At 43.6% G+C, this 22,200-nt stretch overlaps 1 protein-coding gene across 1 annotated transcript in view; it reads left to right on the top strand.

Annotated features, from left to right (window-relative positions):
• Window positions 1-22,200, top strand: part of FER1L6 (fer-1 like family member 6) — a 139,479-nt gene that overhangs the window by 12,452 nt on the left and 104,827 nt on the right. The window contains 9 exon segments of the mRNA XM_007943427.1: window positions 261-323; window positions 3,905-3,983; window positions 5,396-5,552; window positions 6,143-6,329; window positions 8,258-8,450; window positions 9,669-10,021; window positions 11,734-11,842; window positions 12,765-12,960; window positions 19,425-19,545. Coding sequence (XP_007941618.1) covers window positions 261-323; window positions 3,905-3,983; window positions 5,396-5,552; window positions 6,143-6,329; window positions 8,258-8,450; window positions 9,669-10,021; window positions 11,734-11,842; window positions 12,765-12,960; window positions 19,425-19,545 — 1,458 coding nt within the window.

Below are 22,200 nucleotides of genomic sequence, written 5' to 3'. Positions count from 1 at the left end.
CGCCAGATGAGCTCCTTTTTTTTGTGCTAAAGTAAGGCTAAATAAGAACTGTATGCCCCTGTTCTGACTCACCTACAAATTTGACTCAAACACACACTTACGAATGGATCTCATTCATAATCCAGGGACTGCCTGTATTCACACCATTGAGTAGCAGGCAGCCGTGGGTAAGAACAATGCAGATCTAAACTCACTCCATGAGTAGGGCTCTTAGATGCAAGCCTGACATTGATGGTCAGAATCATCTTTATGTTTTACAGTATTTTGTCTTCGACTTCCTTGGGCCCCAAGTGCACCTTTTTGACAAGATCATCAAAATCTCAGTAAGTATATCATCGGGAGTGGGTAAGGTAAGGTGGGAGGGACTCTGCCATTGTTGTTAGGTTCCATCCAGTCAATTCCTACTCATGGTGACCCTGTGTCCAACAGCACGAAACACTGCCTGGTCCCGTGCCGTCCTCGGGAGGTAGTCTAGGCGTTGGAAACTCTCCAGGACAGCTAAGCATGCTTAGGAATGAACAGATTCAGGAGGGTGAGAGTGGGTTGGTGAATCTGAAACCAATAGGATAGAACTTGAAAAAACCAGTATAGTGGAGTTCAGGAAGAAACGTTATCTTAAGAAAAATCTGTGTTTCTTGTAATGGATAGTATTATAAATCAAATTGTGTAGCTTACTGATGTGTGGACGTGAAACATATGCTTCAATGTCTTAATGGGTTGCTGTTTTGAGTAGATTTCCTTAGTTTATCAAGTAAATATTAGTGTTTCTCTCTTGGAGTGGTATGTACTCTAGTGGTAATTCATCACACCCCTTTCCCTCCTGTTCGTAACAAATAGAGACATAGAAACAAGAATCTAAAAGGAAGCAAATATCTGTTTCATCAGTAGTAATGCTGGGTCAGAGAATGTGGTTTGGAGAAGCAGTGGCCATTGGACTTTTTAACATAGTCACCTCTGAATACAGACTTTATGACCTGCCCACAGAGAGTTCGGTTTGCTGGTAGACCTTCCCCAGCCAGGAAACTGCTGCCTCCCATAGATCAAGTCTGGAAAGTGGAGACAGAGAGAGCTTCTGAGTCTAGCCAGATACCTTATCCAGGTGTGCCCACCTCATGGAGGACAGAAACACCCATGTTGAAGCCATATTAGCCCAAATGAGAGATAAGGGTGTGCTGAATGGGATCACCAATTTCACACCACTCAGTAAAGGTGCAACAAGTGGCATCTATCTCACCAGTCTGCCAAACCATTGCTTCTCCTGTGGAGAGGGGTTCCAGGGTGTGTATGCTTGAGAGTGGCCAGGGTGGGGGTGTGGCCCAAGGGTAAGTTCTTTCTTCCATATAGTTCCAAAAGGACAGAATTCCTACCAGCCACTCCTGGGAAGGAAGGTTGGGCAATCTACTTCTGTAGAGATACCGCCTCAGATCCCCAAGGAGGGGTTTCTATGAGTTGGATCAGATTCCACGGCAGTAAGTTTGGTTTTGGTTTATGTCAATGTGAGAAGTGTAGAGAATGAGAAAATGAGTTCCTAACAGAAGCATCAGCTTTAATCAGAATTGCAAAAACACTGGTCTTGGAGTCTCCCTTCTCTGACTTTATCACTCAGCTGCCTTTGGATGTACCCTTTAATCACAGCTGCCTGTCAAACAGAGTCCTGCTGTAAGGCTTAGGTAACAGTGAAGGGTAACAGGATACTACCCTTCCCAGGGGCGCTTGAAGAATGTGACTCTTGAAGAATGAAAAGCCATCAGGAGCCAAACATTCTTAATGTTGGAATTTCAGACATGATGGCAAGTTGTGTAGAAGATATTTTGGGGTCTGGAACAGCCCAGGACTTTGATTCAGGCAACCACCTGTTTGTGAGATTGGCTTTATAGTGGGCTCTTAAAGGACTATCTAGCTTTCCAATGAACAATTAATAACTAGATTTTTATACTATCCTAGACAAGGGTCTTGACTCTGTGGACAAGAGGATTCATAGACAGAAGATCAAAACTGGTATTTCCTATCTCTGTTCCTCTAATTTAGGAGAAGATAACACACTGGTGTCCCTAAATGATCTTTATGGACAGAGACCAATGATTTTAAAGGGAAACTCCCCTGAGAGGGAGGCATTTGATATCATTTTTTTTCCCCCTGTTGGCTGATGAACTAAAAGTCAGCACGCCCAGAATAAATTCAATGTGGGAGTAGAGGGGGAAGTCTACTATAAGCAGATGCTATTGGGACAACCAGGCTGTAGCACCCTGGTGATGCCAAAAACCATCTTCCCTTGGCACTGGCCCAAGCCATGCAGAGCCACTAGCTTTGTTTTGAGACAGCCTGAGTTCCTATGGCCCATCGCTTGACCACACTAGAGTTACCTGGCACTTGACCTTTGGCTGGACCATTTGAGGAGGCTTCTGTGTTATTTAAAGATTAGTTTTGGGCTCTTTTATCTTGATTTGCCCACAGGGAGCCAGATGCCCTTGACCTGAGAGCAGACTTGAGACAAGCTTCTGTTCTTGGTCAGGTCTCTGGGAAGCCATATTAGCATCTCAAGCATGGGGGTTTTACAGTGAGCACCATGTGTGTGGCCTGAAATAGCTCCTCTACTCATGTCAGGCTGTCCTGACTTCCCCTTGGTTCTCTAATCCCCTTGGAAAGTTTGGGCAGGGAGAGAAGAGGGAAAGGGGGATGGGAAGGGCTGATTTTCCTTGAAATCAGTTGAATTCATTGTATTTTCTCTGACCTAAGGAGCTGTTTAGAAACCATAAAAACCTTCCATTCATCCATTATCCAATCAGTCAGCCAGTCACTAATTCACTGAATGCTTATTGAGCACCTATTTAAAAGAGGCCATGTGGTGGGAAGAAGAGAGTAGGGAACTTCCTTGATTACAAGAACTCATAGAATTTTAGACTTCTAGTCTAACTGTCAACCGGTGTAGGAATTCCCTTCCACCACCTCCTTGACAAGGGATTCTTGAAACACTACTTGATTAGTTCCAGTGACAGGGAGCTCACTACCTATAGAAAAGCTCATTCCATTGCTGGGAAGTTCTAATTGTTATACAAATTGTCCTTATATTGATATGAAATCTGTCTTCCTCTAAGTTGGGAATGACACAGGGGAATCCACTTCATCTTCCAGAAGCAACATTTCCAAGGTTTGAAAACACTTATGCTATCATTTTCCTTTCTCCACACACCTCAGTTTTCTCTTTTCTGGGTTAAACTGCTCCTGGTTCTTCAGCAGTTCCTCACACAATTTGGTTTCTAGACTTGGCACCACTCTGCCACTTTCCTTTAAGTCTTTCTCATCTTGATTGCATTGGCATTAAAATGTGCTACTGTAACTGAGCCAGGCACTCCACTGACTTCTGATCAGACAGAAGATTGAGGGTGACCACCTCCCTTTTTCTGGATATTGTACACATCCAAAGCTTCCCAAGACAATGTGTGATGAGTTCTCCAAGAAAGTTGTGGGCAAAGTGCTATGGGGATTCAAGACAAAGGGATCACTTCCAGCTGTGGGAATGTGAGAGGGCTGCTTGGAGGAGGTGACGTTTGCTCAAGGCATTGAAGGATGGGTAGGGTTTCCACAGGCAGAGGTGGGTATTGAAGGGTGAGCTGCACTAGGGTTCATTTTGGTTAAAAAAACTTTCAGGCAATGAGAGTTGTTTGGTGCCCTTCAAGACTGGGTAGCCAAAAAGCTACTTGGAGGAAGAAGTCCAGGCAAGATCTTCCTGGAGGCCTTTTACAGCCCTGAGATTTGGTCATCAAACTTCATTGTACTCCAGAAGAGTGAAGGCCAGATAGGGTCAAGGCCTGCAGCCCTCTTTGCAGTACCATGAGCCCATTTCACAGATTATCCTCAAAGGTAAATGTAGTGCTATTGGACTCACTGCTCCACCTCTCCTCAGGTCTTTCACCATAAGCTGATAGGAAGCATTCTGATTGGCTCTTTCAAAGTAGACCTGGGGACTGTGTACAACCAACCTGGTAAGAAAGCATCACCTTCCCCTCTCTGTCTCCTACTGTTCTTGGGTTTACTGCATGTGGAGGTCTCTCATTCATTCATCCATCCATCTGAGCATTCATTCAATATCACTGAGCACCAATTATATAAAGTTGAGCAAGACATGGCTCTGGCCTCTAAAGTTCATAATCTAATGATTAAATTATTTTATGTGTCCATACTTCTGAGGTGTTTGCTTTTTCATGAATTCTTTTGCATTTAGTATTGTGAGACATCAAGGGCAGAAGAGGCAATAAAGCACAGAAGTTAGAATAGAACTCTGGAGTCAAATTGCCTGGGTTCAAATTCCACTGGGCTATTTCCTAGTTGTGTGACATTGGGCAAATGACTTAACTTCTCTGTGCCTTGGTTTCTACATCTGTAGAAACAGGGATTATATTGCACCATTTTACAGGGTTGTTGGAGGATTACATTAATAAATATACATAAAGTGCTCACATAATCAAGCACATAATAATGGTTATGGCACATCAGATAAGGGTTTGCTATAATAAATATTATTACCCCTGATTTATGGGAAACTGAAACCCAGAGAATTTGTCCAAGGTCAAGATCTGATAAGTAACAGAGCCAGCCAATGAGTAACAGAGCCCCTTCTCTTCAACAGTGGTTCCCTTTGCACATGAGCACAAGGGCAGCACATGATTGTGACTATGCCCACTGGGTGTAAAACATCGAGGAGTGATGGAGCCTGTAAGAAACAGGCAGTCTCAGGACCCATAGGAAAGGGACAGCAGACATGTGAACCTAGCATTTCCAGATCTACCCTATCATTTTTTTCCTAGTTAGCTAGAATCTAGATTTTCTAAGAAACTTTGGAATTTTGAAGCACAGTTTAGCCAAACAAAAATATCCATGCACCACATTTATGGCTCATGGGGTATAATATATGACTTCCACACTTCATTAATATTCTCCCGTCCCTGGGTAGTGCAAACGGTCAGCGTTCTTAGCTGCTCACTGAAAGGTTGGTGGTTCGAGTCCACCAAGAAGGGCCTCAGAAGAAAGGCCTGGGAATCTAATCCTGGTAAATCAGCCATTGAAAGCACCATGGAGCACAGTCCTACTCAGACATACACAGGGTCACCTTGAGTTGGAGTTGACTCAGCAGCAAGTGGTATCCATCCAGTCAGAGCTCGACTCCCACGTAGATGATTTCCACTAAGCTGAAGGCTTCCCAAATACACTGGGTAGGTTAGGGAAAAGGATGAGAGAAAAAGTAGGAAAAGAGGGAGGCAGACATGACACTTGGCAATAACTGAGAAGAGCGAATGCCTGGAACAACAGAGGGAAAATAATACATGGCAGGCCTTGGGGTGGGAGAGAAATGGGCGGAGCTGTCAGGTACAGCTGAACTGTCAGGGCATTTTTACAGGTCATCAGTTCTGTGACAAGTGGGCCCTGCTCACGGACCCTGGAGACATCAGGACTGGCACCAAGGGGTACCTGAAGTGTGATATCAGTGTGACTGGCAAAGGCGATGTCTTGAAGACCAACCCCAAGATCTCTGATGCCGAGGAACAAATAGAAAAGTGAGATAGGTCCATCCAGGGCCGTGCAAAAGAAATGAGTGCCCCAATCGTAGTGTCTCTTTCCCCTCCCTTGACCCCTTTCCGATGGGTACATAGAACTGCCAGGTTCATGGCGCGCTTACCTGGGGCTCGGCTCTATCAGGGGCACCAAGACATGATTTGTCAATGGCGTGATTATCCATTGGGAGGTCAGCTTCTAGGACAGGAACAGTCTGTCTTCCTATAATAGCCCACTGTTCATAAGCTGTCCTAGAGCCTAGCTGATTTCTCTTTGAAAGAGTTATAATTTCAACCTCTGGTTTGGGAAGTAGAAAATCTTAAATGCACCTCTGTTAAAGTACAGAGTGGGAGACAGTGTTGATTCTAGAATCCCAGGACCTGAATAAGCTTGTATTCATTCTATTCATCCCCTTTACAGTCATTTACACTAGAAAGAAAATTCCTTTCAGTGATGAATCCTATCTATTCAGATTTTCTCATATATCATGATGCTCCTCTCAGCCTACAAATTGCTTCTACTTTTGCTCCCTATTCTTTCAAAGTAACATTTTTATATTTTTAATTTTTAAAAATGTTTTTTCCCCTCTAAGGAACCTTTTGATTCCCCAAGGGTTTCCATCAGAGAGACCCTGGGCCAGATTCTATGTGAGACTCTACAAAGCAGAAGGGCTGCCAAAGATGAACTCCAGCATCATGGCGAATGTCACCAAAGCATTTGTGGGTGACACTAAGGACCTTGTGGATCCCTTCGTGGAGGTCGCCTTCGCTGGGCAGACGGTAAGTGTGTCACCTTTGTCATCAATACTGGCAGGCCTGTGCCAGAGTCCTGCCCTTTACCCAAGTCATTTTTATTCAAATAAAATTAAGTTGTAATGAATAATAGTAATAATAAACAGCAAGTGCCTTGAAAGAGAAATCATACAAGATCACAACAACGTAACGAGTCAGGGGGAGAGGCAAGTAGGAGAAGGTGACCCACTCATTAGAGGCAGTGGAGACGGGGTGTGGATGGGTCATTGTTTAGGAATCCAAGCAGACAGGCCTTCCCTCTCACTCTGGCTGCTTCTCTGAGCCTCTACCCAGTCCTCAGACCCTAAAGAACTACCATCTCCTTCCCAATCTGTCCCACAATCTCCCTGGGTGGTCTTTGCCCTGCACTGCCTTAGTTCTCTGTTGTTGTTGCTGTTATGTGCCGTCGAGTCAGCCCTGACTCATAGCGACCCCTCCTTGGGTTTCCGAGGCAGTATCACTACAGAAGTAGGATTGCCCAACCTTCCTTCCGAGGCGTGGCTGATGGGTTTGAACCGCCAGCCATTAGTTCTCTAGTGCTGCCATAACTGAAATGTCACAAGTGGACGGCTTGAACAAGCAGGTACTGACTCTCTCACAGTTGAGGAGGCTCGAAGTCCCGATTCAAGGCTCCAGCTCCGGGGAAGGCTTTCTCTCTCTATTGGCTCTGGGGAAGGGTTCTTGTCTTCTTTTAACATCTGTGGGCCCACTGTCCCTTGGAGATCGCCATGTGTCTTGGCATCAGTCTTCCCCTGGGTCTAGGGGATTCTCAGCACAGGCACCCTGTGTCCAAAGGATGCATTTTGCTTATGGCTTTTCTTTCTTGGTGGTAGTCAGGTCCCCTTCTTTGCTCATTTCTCTCTCCTTTTATTTCTTGTAAGATCCCAGGGAAACTCCTCTTACATGGGATCAGGGCTGTGACCTGAGAAGGGTGTTGAATCCCACTCTCTTCCCCTTACAACTCATTGGCTGATCACATCAGATCACATCATGGGAGATGACTACATCATTGCGTTATTGCCAGATTACAGCATTACATAACTGCCAAACCACTGAGAATCATGGTCTAGCCAAGCTGACAAATATTTTGGGAGGACACGATTCAATCCATGACATATGTAAATCTGGAAGTCTCTGCTTCCTGCTCTCCCTCTCAAGACCCATTGGGAGTACCAGGGCTTGGAGACCCAGCGACGGCTTAATCCTTGCTGCCCAGACTTGGAAGCATCAGCTGACACTCATGTTGTCTCTGCATTCAGAATATGTGCCTACCTGGCCCCTTCTCCTGGGCATGGGGGTACATTGCGGTATTTTTTACTTGGGAGGGTCTTGGAGGTCATATGGGACATCACCTTTATTTTATGATGAGGAAACTGAGGTCCAGCCTGGGGGAGTGATTCTCACAAGGGTATACTTTTCATAAAACATGAACTACGGTTCTAATGATATCATTCTGCCTTCCTGGAGATCTATGGAATGATTCCTGCCCCAAACACAGGTGTTTTGCTTCATACCAGCCCCTTACCCTGGTGAGAATCCTGAGGGCAGGGTGTCTTCCTCACCTTCGTTCCAGATACCTAGCAGCATGTTCAGCACAGAGTTGTTGTTGCCGTTAAGTGCCTTATAGTCACCTCCAAGTCATAGGCCCCCTGTGTACAGCAGAACAAAAAAGTGTCCTGTCCTGTGCTAGCCTCATAATCATTGCTACGTCTGAGCCCATGGTTGCAGCCACTGTGCCATCTCATAGTAATGTTGATTGGTGTCAGGTAGAAACAGGTGTCAGGTAGAAACAGTTTCATTATTATTTTTACCTCACTTCACATTTCCAGCTGGGTAGAGAGTTTTCTTTAGTTGGTCAAGGGCCACTTTTCCACGGCTTCCTTCCACGGCTCAGGTCCTCCTGGCTTTGTGTTTAGGGGCGGACCACGGTGCAGAAGAACTGTGCTGACCCCGTGTGGCATGAACAGGTGATCTTCAAGGAGATGTTCCCTCCCTTGTGTCGGAGGGTGAGAATCCAGGTATGGGATGAAGGCAGCATGAACGATGTGACACTGGCCACCCATTTCATTGACTTGAAGAAGATCTCCAATGAACAGGATGGAGATAAAGGTGAAATCATGTGTGTCTGACTTGAAATGATTGAGGGTTTGAGATGGCAAAGGTGTTAGGCAAGGATGTGTCTATGGAAAACAGCACCTACAACAACTAGTTTCAGCTTGCTAAATGATCTATCTCAGCTGGTGATGGAAACTGTGATGGCTAATAGAAACTGCTAAGTGATGACCTTCTCACATGGCACCCAGGGTACGTACCATATCTGCCACACCTTAGATACACCTCTGGTGTTAGGCACCTTCCTTGTTTCTGTGCTGTTGGTGTGGTTTGCAGTTGGTGCAGGATAGTGGAGGGAGCTGAGCTCTGAACCCAGGAAGTTTGATTCTGGTCCCAGGTCTTCTGTGTGACCTGAGGAAACCACCGCATCTCTGTGGGTGTCAGGTTTTTTCACTAAAAATGAGAACTTAGATTAGATCAGGTGTTGACAAACTGCAATCCATGGTTCAATCCATCCTGCCACATAGTTTTGTACAGGCCACAGCTAAAAATGATTTTTACATGTTTAAATAGTCTAAAAAGTGCTGTGTCCCCAGCTCACTGACGGCTGCCTGAGAGCATGAATCCAACAGAGAGGTGCTGCTGACAGCATTGGGGAGTCTCAGGACGGAATGGAGAGGCCCAGATAGGTGGAGGCCATTAATGAATTAATCTTTGCATCTGCTTTGTTCTCCTCTGGACTCTGTGCTTAGTGTCTAGCAGATGCCTGACACATTGGAGTCAATAAACATTAGGTGAGTGAATGAGCAGAAAGGGACGCACACTGACACAGTATTATTATAACTGTGAACAAGTAAAATGCATGCATAGAAAAAAGACTAGAAGGAAATATAGCAAAATGGAAATGCTCATTGCTGTTGAGTCAATTCTGACTCATAGTGACCCTACAGGACAGAGTAGAACAGCCCCATTACAGGGTTTCCAAGGCTGTAATTGTTACAGAAGAAGACTGCCACATCTTTCTCCTGTGAAGCGTCTGGTGGGTTCAAACTGCTAGCTTTTCAGTTAGCAGCCAACTGCTTAACCACTGTACCCCTAGGGCTCAAAAAAATGACAATAGTAGCTGTCTTTTGGTGATGAGATATTCTGTGAATATTTTCTTTTTTATCTTCTCTACAATCTACCTTTTTAAGAATAACTGTACAACTTTCACAAAGCAAATAAATAATGAACTTAAAAACATAACAATGTAACTAAAGCTTGGGGTCTTCCTAGGCTTTCTACCTACCTTTGGACCTGCCTGGATTAACCTGTATGGCTCACCCAGGAACCACAGCCTGATGGACGACTACCAGGAACTGAATGAAGGCTTTGGGGAAGGTGTGTCATTCAGAGGCAGAATCCTGGTGGAGATTGCGGTGGAAATCCTGTCAGGCGGGGCACAGGAGTCTAAGTTTTCTAAAGCCCTGAAGGACCTCAAGTTGTCTTCCAAAGACAAAGACTCCAAATCTTCCAAAGGATTGAGTAAGGACAAGGGTGACAAAACTGATGATGGAAAATCCCAGCGGGCTTCAGACAAAACTAACTCAACTGAGGTCGAGGTGGAACCCTTTGATGTCCCCCCAGAGGTAAGGCTGAGCCCCTGCTCCACAGCCTCTGTGAGATGAGCCCAGTGCAGAGACAGCACCTGCCATGGGTCCCAAAGATGTTTGCCTGCACATGTCTCGTTCCTCTCAAAACTGTGTTGGCCTAGGCCTGTTTTCCCTTTTCTTGCAAGCATCCAGTCCACCCATATGCTTATGATAAATTCCTTCAGAGTACCCCCCAAACATAGGTTCCCATGGAAACTGAAGTAAAGAGAAACAAAGAGTGCTCTGGGGGAGTTAGTGGGAGTGGGTGGCAGAGTGACTCGCTCGACTATATCTGGAATTCAGTTTTGGTAGCTTTGCTAGCTTAGGGTAGCAGATTGGGATGTGCGATTGCATGGGATGAAGGCGGGGAGCAGGAAGAGTATGGCAAACTGGGACAGGAGAAATTGAGAAGCCTATTCTCCTGGTCCAAGCTTGTGGGGCCACCTCAACTCAAGGGAAATGTCATTCTTGCTTATTACACAATAGAACCCATGAGCACCCTGCCCCCCAGCTCAGTTCTGTATTATAGGAAAGATATCTGGAGCTCCAAGATGAATACAAACTTTGAAATAACCTCTCTCAATAGTTTAGTTTAGTGATAGTAATTGGTAGTTAAGCAAATGAAAGAATGTAAGGTTTTCTCAGTAGCAGAGTTGGGTAGATTTCCAGCTCTCAGCTTCTGGGAGCATGTTTCTCAGGTCAACCAAACAACAAGTTTTGATGGAGAAATGAAATGATGGCTGTTCCCCCAGAGATGTCTAGACAGACTAAAGGATTATAACATGTGACCTGGGCAAGTTCTTGTCTCTGGGCTTGAGCTTAGTCAGATAAAAGATGGAGGTTGGAGATGAATTCTATAGCCCTTTTCAAAGTAGAAGGCAATGTCCCACCATGCCTCACTAGATGATCTGGGTCTTCTTCCTCTCTGGTCACTCCTCAAACTCCACCCACGCATTCCTCTTAGCAGGTATGCTAATTAGCAATGCCGTTACACACAGTGATTGGCCAATGCCTGTGGGAGTGTCTATTTCCCCACCTTTTATCTGGCTTGTGTTTTTTGGGGAGAACAATTTTACTTTGGGTTAATACCAAGGTATTGCATTAACACAGAGTTCAGAGAGAACTGAGTGTGTGGTCAGAATACCTAGGAAAATTGCTCAACAACCTTGAGCTTCAATTTCCTCTATTTCCTTATCTGTAAAATGATATGATCCAAAGCTTGACCTCTCAAGTTTGTTAAGAAAAACAAATAGTATGATGTATGTGGCCACCCTGAGTGAGCCAGAGTACTGCTCCAATGTGAAGGTTTAATACTATGACTGTGTGTCTTGTCTCCAACATTCTGTTTCCTAAGTGCCCGATCACCAGAATGTCACCCCAACTCCTGTTTCACCAAGAGTATTTTAGAAAGACACACACTCCTAGTTTATTCTCCAAAATAAAGAGAGAGGTTGTTTTAAGGTAGAAATTCAGAATCTGGGGCTATCTCACTCTAGAGAAATGGCTGGATTTGGATCTGCATTCTGTTGGCTTTGATTCCTGTCTGATTAGATGGGAAACATTGTGCCATTTCAGGCTGAAACTGAAACTCAAATCCTTAGAATCTGCCCAGGCCTGTTATTTAGAAGCATGGTCAGGTTACCATCATTAGTTTTCTAAGAGAAAGAAAAAAAGCCAGTTCTGTCTAATAATTTTTTCACTTTCCATAGATTGTACCAGAAAAATATGAGGAATTTTTACTCTTTGGAGTATTTTTTGAAGCTACCATGATTGACCGAAAGATTGGAGATAAACCCATTAGCTTTGAAGTTTCCATTGGTAAGTGCAGACCAGCACAGTGTCTGGCACATAGAGTGGATTTAGTAACTGTTTCTTGAATGAATGAATGAGTGTATAAATGAATGAATGTCTTACATGAAGAGGATAGCACTCTGATGCATGTCAGAAAGAAATGACGTGTTGAGATACAAAGGGTGGTTTTATTTTCATACTTGTATTTTAAAAATAATAATATAGATCAGCAAGAATTGGATTATTAATCCTGGTTTCAAGGCCCTGGGCTCACTTCACTTCTCTGACTTATAACATAAGAATAACATTAACTCCTCCCAGAGTTGTTGTGAGGGTTTAAGAAGTTAATGCATGCAAAGTGCCAAGTATATAGTAGGTGCTATTATTACGACTCCTAGTGATCTTCTTGGACTGGAAAACCCATTCCAAGAAGGAGCATTCCTTCAGAGAAGGTCTTGGTTCACTTTTAGGCAGCCCTCTTTCAATAGAGAGGAAATGGTGATGGAGTCCAGCCCCCTTGAACCATATGACTAGAGGACTAATACAGAATCCCAAATCTGTATGTCCAGAAAAAGGCAGATTACAAAATGGCATAGCTACAGTGATCCCCCATCAACATCTACATGAAACATTTTTGAAGGATATACACCAAAGTGCTAAATATGGTTATGATTAGTTTTTATGATTCCAACTGACTTCTTTCCTATTTACTTGATTGTATCTTCTAATTTGTAATGTATGTAGTTTCTACAAAAGAGAAAATAAGATGCGTGTAGATGATGGCTTGCTGTCAATCTTCTTTCTTTGGTCTGACCATTGCTCATCCCATCTTCATGTTGAGATCGTATGTCCTTACCCTGGGAGGACATGCATTTGCAGCTTTTATGCCAAGCAGCCTGATACCACTTGCTGACACCCTGTCCCTCTCCCCTTGCTACTGCCTCTGCAGGTAATTTTGGGAACCTGATTGATGGAGGGTCCCATCATGAGACCCATCATGAGAGTAAGAAGAAGTCAGCTGAATCAACAGAAGAAGACATCCTGTCACTGCTGAATGAAGGAGAAAGGGACGCTGCCCACGATGTCACCATCCCGATGGTCTCCACCACTCACCCAGAGAAGCCACTGGTGACAGAAGGGAACAGGTAGAGGATACAGCAGGGGAGGACAGCCGGGGTCTCTGGCAGTAGGATTTTGTCCCATTTCTGGGACCATTCAGAAATGTCATTTTTTTTTATTTCCATTGTGGGTGCAAGATGTGAATAGGGCAAAATAGTAAGTGTCACTCAGCTGAATCATTAACATGTCAACAACTCTCCAATGATGCATCCAGGAAATTCATTAAGGACAGAGCAATGATGGTGGCCATTAAAGTCATACCTGAAGCCTTTTTTTCTTCTGTGACTTTGAAGCATAACAAGATAGGAAGGTAGACTTTAAAATTTTAATCGAAATCTTGTTAAAGGTTATTGTATTTCTCTGAGCTCTGGGCTGTTATGTGAACTCAATTTGGTGAGATTATTGAATGCATCATTTCTTATCTTATTTTTGCCATATTCATTTGCAAATTGAAAAATTCAAAAAGTGATTTTCAGTCCTTAAAGAAAGACCATTTCAGAAAACATACAGAGCACCTGCATGCTCCCTCACTGATCTCCTTTAATCCATGCAGATTTTAAACCTTTAAAAAGAAGTAAAATTATGGAATTTGTCCTAAGCAAGTGGTGGCAAGCACAGATCTGGTGATTTATGAGGAACAGGGAAGACATGGAGTGATAGTCTTCTATGTACTTGTGCTGTGAGTTAAAAATCTATGATCTCATCAGATTCTCACATGAACATGTTTCTTTTCCCATTTTACATGCAAGGAGACTGGGGTCCATGGATATTACATGACCCCTATAAGGTCACATCACTAATGTCCTCCAATCTCTGCTTTTTCCTATCTCCCTGGAGTCTGATTCTTGACCACTGTTAGAAAACCAGTTGTCATTGTGTTGCCTCTGGTTCATGGCAACACAATGCTCCACAGGGTTTTCAACGGCTGAGTTTTTGGAAGTAGATAGCCAGATCTTTCTTTGAAGACACCTCGAGTGGACTGAGACTTCCAACCATTAGGTTAGTCACAAAGCAAGTTAGCCATTACCACCACCCAGGGACCCTGCCATAGTAATAATCAACCAAACCCACTGCAGTAGTCAATCCTGACTTATGGTGACCTCACGAGTTACAGGGTTTTCTTGGCTGTAATCACCACAGACGCAGATAGCCAGACTTTTCTATGGTAGAGCCCATGGGTGGGTTCAATTCTCCAACCTTCAGTTAGCAGCTGAGTGCAAACTATTTATGCTAGGGACCTTCCATTATAATAAGGACTCTCAGGTCCAATTCCTTAGTCAGCCCTTTCTCTGGAGTAGGAAATCCAAATACCTCCTCTTGGATGTCTTCCAAGTTATTAGCCAAACTCATTGTCTTCACAGCCAACTTTGTTCCCCTTCATGTCTTTCCTATGTCATAGACAGATCCACCCTTCCATGAATTCTCTAAGACACACACTGGAAAGTTGTCATTTGTCCTTTTTCCATTTATCCACATTCAGTCAGTTATATAGTCTGGGCAATCCAGTTATTAAGCAATTCTCATATCTGTTACCACTTCAGTTTTGGCCATCAGCATCTTTGCCCTGGCTTGGATCTTCAAAGCATTCACCAAATTATCTGAGCATGAGCTTTCCAAAATGGAAATCTGAAGGAGCTACTTCTCTGATTCACATCCTTCAGTGGATCCCTGTGGCTTTCAGGATGAATTCTAGAGGCTGAACCTTGAGATACAGATTGGATGGTTGGATCCTTGGCTCCTTTTCTGTTATTATCTTCAGTCCCTCCCCACAACCCACCTTTCTTCCAGCCACACAACATCCCAATGTGTCCTATTGTTTGGTGCTCCTGGGCCTTTGAACATACACTACCTCTGCCTAGCAACAATGAGACTCTTCTTTAAACCTGTTAGCTCCCTTTACCATTCAAGACTAAGCCCAAGTTCTAGGAATCCCAAATCTGATTTGGATTTCTGTGCTCACCTCTGTCCAAGCACTTATCACACTGGGTTGAGATGTTTTCACTTTCCTTGAGTACTTTGAGAGCAAAGACTATGTCTTATTCACCTTTGTATCTTCTCATCTCTGTGTCTGGCATATGGTAGGTACTCATAAATATTTGTGAATGAATTAAGAAATTATCATAACCACATTGGGCATAGGTTGAGAGCAGAAAGGAGTGAGTGGGTTGATAGCAGTCTGTGAAGAAGGTGAGAAGTCAGGGAAGGTACAGGGTTTTAGACAAAAAGAAGAGTGGAGTGAATGGAAATAGTCCTCACTATTCGTTGTCTCCTTTTAAAGAACTTCCCAAGACTTCTAGACCTTGTCCTTCCATGGACAACCAACAACCTCCCATGGACTACTTCCTTTGGGAGCTTTTATTTGACCCCATGGAGGTCACACTTGGTTGTCCACCCACCCTCCTTCACTCACCAAAAGAGTCTTTAACTTCCCTGTCCTTTAACTCCATTCTCAAAACTCAGGACAGCAATGAGTGAATCCTCTAACAGAATCTGGAGCCCTGGAAGACTTTTCAGAGACTACACAGGATGCCCTCTGCAACCTTTCACTGGGACCATGCAGTGAAAATATTCCCCAGGCCTTTCTGAGGCAATTGTTGACTGCTGGTGGGGAGGTCAAAGGACCTAGTGTGAGAAGGAGGAGCTCTGATGGCGTAGTGGGTAAGGCATTTGGCTGCTAACCAGAAGGTAGGTGGTTCAAACTCACCAGCTGTTCTGTGGGAGGAAGATGAGGCAATCTACTTCTGTAAAGATTGACAACCTTGGGAACTCAACGAGGGTTGCTGTGAGTCGGAATCAACTTGATGGCAGGTTAGTGTAGGAAGAGGAGTCCCTGAATGGTGCAAACACATAAGTGCTTGACTACTGGCTGAAAAGTTGGCTGTTTGAACCTTCTCAGAGGCACTTCAGAAGACAAGCCTGGAATTGTGTTTCCGAAAAGCCACAGCCTTGTAAACCCAATGGAGCACTGTTCTGTGCACACATGGGGTTGTGATGAGTCAGAATCAACTCTCCAGCACTAACAACTGTGTGGGAAGGGTTTTGGAGGAGATGATAGCCCTCAAGATGCACTCTTGATGGATTTCATAGTAGTGCTGGCTGCTGACTTGAGGAGACCAAAATAAGTATTGCTGCTAGTTTTGGGTACAATTGGATTTTCTGTTATTTCTTAGTCACCATATTGAGGCTCTGTCTACATGATAGCAAGCCAAGGAGGCAACAGATGAACTGGAAGACTCTATGTCTATAATTTCTATAATTTTACTGGTTGTAGCAGTACATTGACAGGTAACTTGCAGAAATTTAAGTGGATTCATAAGAGGGCGTGGAATGAGGGATATCATTGCTGATGTCAAATGGATCTTGGCTGAAAGCAAAGAATACCAGAATGATATGTACCTGTGTTTTATTGACTATGCAAAGGCATTGGACTATGTGGATCATAACAAATTATGGGTAATATTGCGAAGAATGGGAATTCCAGAATACTCAATTGTGCTCACAAGAAACCTGTACATAGACCAGGAGGCTGTCATTTGAACAGAACAAGGGGATACTTCATGGTTTGAAATCAAGAAAGGTGTGCATCAGAGTTGTATCCCTTTCACCATGTTTATTCAATCTGTATGCTGAGCAAATAATCTGAGAAGCTGGACCCTATGAAGAAAAACACAGCATCAGGATTGGAGAAAGACTCATTAACAACCTGCGATATGCAGATGACACAACATTGCTGGCTGAAATGAAGACAGGGAATAGCAGGTCATTCTTTGATGCTCTGGATTGCAGGCCTCCTCTTGCCTAAAGTCACAAGGCTGGTTCTGTGTCAGGGAAGCTATTCAAACTGGACTTGAAGCACTTACTGATGAAGATCAAAGACTATAGTGTGCAGTATGGATTATACTTCAACATAAAGAAAACAAAATCCTCACAACTGGACCAACATCATGACAAATAGTGAAAAGATTGAAGTTGTCAGGGATTTCATTTTACTTGGATACACAATCAACACCCATGGAAGAAGCAGTCAAGAAATCAGACAATGTTTTGCACTGGGCAAATCTGCTGCAAAAGACCTCTGTAAAGTGTCAAAGTGCATAGATGTCACTTTGGAAATTAAGGTGCACCCAAGCCATGGTGTTTTCTTTCCATCACCTCATCTACATGTGAAAGGTTGACAATGAGTAAGGAAGACAGAAGAACTGATGCATTTAAATTTTGGTGTGTGAAGAATATTGAAAATATCATGAATGGCCAGGAGAACAAACAAATCTGTCTTGGAAGTACAGCTAGAATTCTCCTTAGAAGTTAGAATGGCTAGACTTCATCTCATGTACTTTGTCATGTTGTCAGAAGGGACCATTCCCTGGGGGAGGATTTCATGCTTGGCAAAGTAGAGGATCAGTGGAAAAGGAGAAGACCCTCAACACAGTGGACTGACACAGTGGCTGCAGTGATTATCAAAATGGCACAGGATGAGGCAGTGTTTCATTCTGTTGTACATAGGGTCGCTATGAATCAGAGCCAGCTTATCAGACGGCACGTAACAACAACATCTATAATAGACCCCTACATATGCATATGCACACACATACACACAGAGTACACACATGTGGACACACACAATTTATTTGTCTTCTGCATTAGATCTTTTCACCTCCATTAAATACCACCTTGCATTTCTTCTGGCCTTTCCAGTTTATAAAGCATGAGCATTCACACACAATGTGTGCATTGTCCTGGAGCCCAGGGATGAAACTGGAGCTGAAGACAGTGAACAGCAGGTCATTCTTTGATGCTCTGGATTGCAGGCCTCCTCTTGCCTAAGGTCACAAGGCTGGTTCTGTGTCAGGGCAGCTATTCAAACTGGGAGCCTGGTTCCACTGGCACTGTGGCGTCTTCCCCTCTGCTGTCGTCCATCTGCACTGCAGTTTGCCTGAGAAGCATCAGAAATACCACAGCATTCTGGTCCATGTTGAGCCAGGAAGACTTGGAAGGGCCTGAGAATCAAAAAGGCAAAGCCTTGACCAGGATCAGCACAAAATAATCCAAACCAAAGAAACCTTGAAGAGTGTGCAATATGGGCTGGGGACTTATTTAGTTGAAGGATTATCTGTGCAGTCATTTAAAAAGAGATAATGTAAAGACAGTCGTTTGATTTCTAACCTTTTTTGGTCTCCTGCTGCAAAAACTATCTCAGTTTCTGCCAAGAACTTATTTGGCTTCTCTTCTGATCAGACACCTTCTGGTTCATTTTCTGAAGAATAGGCCATGGGGCATCCTTGCTCATTTTATTGTCTTCTTCAGAAGAAATTTGGGTTGGAGAGCTAAAAAGAACAACCAGCCACTCTTTCTGGCTGAAGTTTCTCTTTAGTTTTGGAATGGAAACAAAGATCTCTCTCTTTCTCTTACTCCCTCATTCTCTCTCTCTCTCGCTCGCTCTCCCTCCCTCCTCTCTCTTTCTCTCCATAGACATGTTGCTCCAAACACTGTCCACATTTGTCAGGGCTAACTGTGCTACCATGCCCATTCCATGAACTCTGCCTTGGCCTTCCTTCCACCATCCTGGGTGTTTGAGGAGAAATTCCAAAGGGCATGGGCAACCTACTTGAGAAAATAGATGGCATTAGGCAGGAACTTCTTCAACTTTTTGCTACACCTTCTTCCACCTTGCCTTCTCCACACCTATCCCCTCCTACCTTGGAACCAAAATTTACAAATGATCTCCTCTTCTTCTGTCTTCATTCTCACCCTATTAACTGCCTCTTTTCCATTGTCATTTAAACACATCCAACTGTCATCCTCAAAAGTTCTCTTTGGCTGCATGTCCCTCTACTAGCTACTGTGCTATTCATGTTGCCTCTTATTAGCCAGGAAAGTCACCTACATCATTAGTATCGATGGCTGACACCAATAAATATATGCTGGATGGATGGATGGATGGGTGGATGGATGGCAAGCCACAGGAATACTAAAGGTTTGTTTGGTCATGATGGTAGCAGTTCAGCCCAAGAGCCATGCTGTCATCCTCGTTAATAATATTACTAACTTCTTAAATTTCTCTAACAATATCAGTTTAGAAATATATTCTCATCTTCTCATCTGTTACCTCAATTGGTCCTTATATAGTATCTGGCATGTGGACCCTTAAAATAATAAAAGAAATGTTTTTTCTCCATCTTTCTTCTCTCATTTTAAGACCTTCTTCCTTGCAGGCTTGCCAGATAAATCCTGCCCTCTTGTGATCATTTGCTAACTTTTCCCTGGGTCTGACTGTAGCTGTTATCACCTCTCCTTTGTAGCAACATGACTTGTCATTTTCTCTTGTTCAGGGCTCCAGTAAGAGGCTAATGATGGAGCTAATAGTTAAATGGCTTTGTCACTACCACCACCACCAAACTTGCCCATGATATGCAAAATTTGAACTTGTGGCTGGATTGACTGAAGACCACTGTTTGCCAACTAACTTCCAGGCCTAATGTGTTTGTTTCAGGAATTACAACTATTTGCCATTTGACGCAAGGAAGCCCTGTGTCTACTTCATTAGCTCGTGGGGAGACCAGACCTTCAGGCTCCACTGGTCCAACATGCTGGAGAAAATGGTGGACCTCTTGGTACATGACTTGGGCAGCCAATGGGTTTGAAGATTGGGAAACTGGGGCAAAGTTTTTTTTTTTTTTTTTTTTGTCTACCTAGCAGAGGGTCTTGACCTGAGTTTAAATACTGATGAACTGAGGCTACTGCATTTGGAGGACACATCACATAGTTCCTACAATGTGGAGCCAGGAGAATGACAATACATTTGACAGAATCCCTGGACTTCAAATCAGATAATTTGAAATCAAATCCCGACTCTGATTATACTGTTATAGGACCTGTGGACTGGCCACTTTCCTCATCTGCAAAGGAAAAGGGGCTGACAACCTTGTCACAAAATTGATAGATCCTGCATGTACCTAAAATAAAATCCTAAGTTCCTAACATGGCTGACAGGCCCCTATAGGATCAGGCCTCACCCATCTCTCTAATCCATCTCTTATGCACTCTTCCTCCTTTATTCCCATCACAGCAGTCTCCTTTCAGTTTTTCAAAGAAACCAAGTTCTTTAAAGCCTCACAATTACTAACATTCTGTTCCATCTACTTGAACTATTTTCCTGTTCCATTCTTCTCCTGTTCCACCCAGTCAACCCTGTGGCTCAGCTTCAATGCGCTTCCTCAGATAAGTGTTCTGGCCCCTTCTCCTCCCTCTTATCCTCTCCCATAATGCCCTGTTCTTTTCCTTCAGAACTCTTACCATAATTTTTAACTTATTTGTCTGTGTGTTTGTTCAATATTTATTTCCTGCTGTTTCTGTAACATCTACTAAAATACCTGGCAGTTGCTATGGCCTGAATATTTATTTGTGGAACTGAATATGTGAAAGTATATTTAAGCACTGGGCAGTGTTTAGCTCTGTAATCCATAGGGTCGCTATGAGTCAGACCCAACTCAATGGCACCTAACAACAACGATATTTAAAATAGTGCCATGGCACAATAAATGCTACTTTGCCCCATCCAACCTCCAGGGAGGAAAGAAAAGCTGGGAATTCTGGTTCTTTGGAATTTTCACCTTCCCTTTGTAAATCCTTTTGTCCTACTCTCACACGCCTCTTCCCTTTCCACGCTTCTCTCTACACATCTTACATCTGTTCTCTGTTGCACCATGCCTCACCTGATGACCCTGGTCTTCTCCCTCCCGTTCCATTAAAATCTACACTTAGGGACCGACACATTTCTCTCTCTCATTTGCTTTATAATCGAGCCATATATTGTCTCAGGCATTGGGGTTTCTAGGCATCATGGAGAAGGAATCTGAAAGGGATGGTGTGGGGTGGTAGAGTGCCACACCATGCAGAGGCCATTGACTGTCTTTGTAAAGCTGGTCTTGCCTCTCTCTCAGACAGAATAGTCTATTTCTAAGAGACTTGACAAAACAAATCAGAATCTAAGAGACTTGACAAAACAAATCTCTTAGAGGTCATAGTAGCCTCTAGTACCCATTCCTCATTCTTTCTTAGTCACAGGATCCCTTCCATGGTGACATATCAGTACTTCCTCCTGGCTTACATTTTCACTAAGTACCAAGCAGGACCTCTGGTGGCACAGTGCTTAAAGCATTTGGCTGCCAATCAAAAAAGATAGACAGCCTTAGAAATCTATGGGGACTGTTCTACCTTATCCTATAGGGTTGCTATGAGTCAGAATTGACTCGATATCAAACAGTGTTTAAGGAATGCTGGTGGCATGATGGTTAAGTACTTGGCTGCTAACTGAAGGGTTGGCAGTTCAAACCCACCAGCCACTCTGCAGGAGAAAAATGTGGCTATGTAATTCCATAAAGATTACAGCCTTGGTAACACTGTAGACACTTCTACTCTGTCCTATAGGGTTGCTGTGAGTTGGAATCAACTCATTGGTAATGGGTTTAAGCACTGTTTGAGGAAGTTCACAATGTCCTGTGGTATTGTAGGCAGATACTATTATAACCCCATTTTACAGATGAGGAAACTGCTTAAAGGAGTCAGGTTACCTACAACTGGTAGAGTCTGGATTTGAGTGAACCTAGGGAGTCTGACCCCATAGCTCAAACCCTTAACCACTCCATAATATTGTCTGTTCATACAGAGGCTTCGAAAAGAAGGGAACATATGTCCCCACGCGCCAGACTTTGGCATGTGGCAGAGAAAGCAGTTTTCATAAATTGTAGCAAAGCAGTGACAGCATGTACATTTTCTTCAAGCCATTGAATGGAATCCTAGAATTTAGGTCCAAAAGGAAAAGGCCAGTTATGAGGTATACAAGCATACAGGCATTACCATATACAAGCTGGCCAGCCCTCCCCTAGCAAGAATCCCACATAATCAAGAAGTGATGGCCCTTGAAGTCCAGAGAATAGTCAATATAATTATATTTCTGTGTAGGAAATTGACTCAACATTGTCTTTCAAGTTTTGGTAATTACATCTTATTTACTCTGCTAGATATTCACCATGGCATTAGGTTTCCCTGAAGGGTAGAGTTGGGAAATGGATCTGTGACCAAACAATGAGTTTAGGCAGAGCAAAAGAAGACTTGTATCTGGATCAATATCAGTTAAGAAAGGGAAGATTCAAAGTTGGGGTTCTTTGTATGCTTGGGGTGCAGTAGCATTTCCCAGTTGAGGCACAAGAAGATGAGAGAAGTCTCCCTCCGTCTCTGGAGCAAAAAGTAGCCAGAGACTGTGTCTG

The sequence above is a fragment of the Orycteropus afer genome, unplaced genomic scaffold, assembly GCF_000298275.1.
Source record: "Orycteropus afer afer isolate SDZICR_OR568_19922 unplaced genomic scaffold, OryAfe1.0 scaffold00106, whole genome shotgun sequence".
Classification (NCBI taxonomy): Eukaryota; Metazoa; Chordata; class Mammalia; order Tubulidentata; family Orycteropodidae; genus Orycteropus; species Orycteropus afer.
The sequence above is the reverse complement of the archived record's forward strand: the minus strand, read 5'-3'. Positions and strand labels throughout refer to the sequence as shown.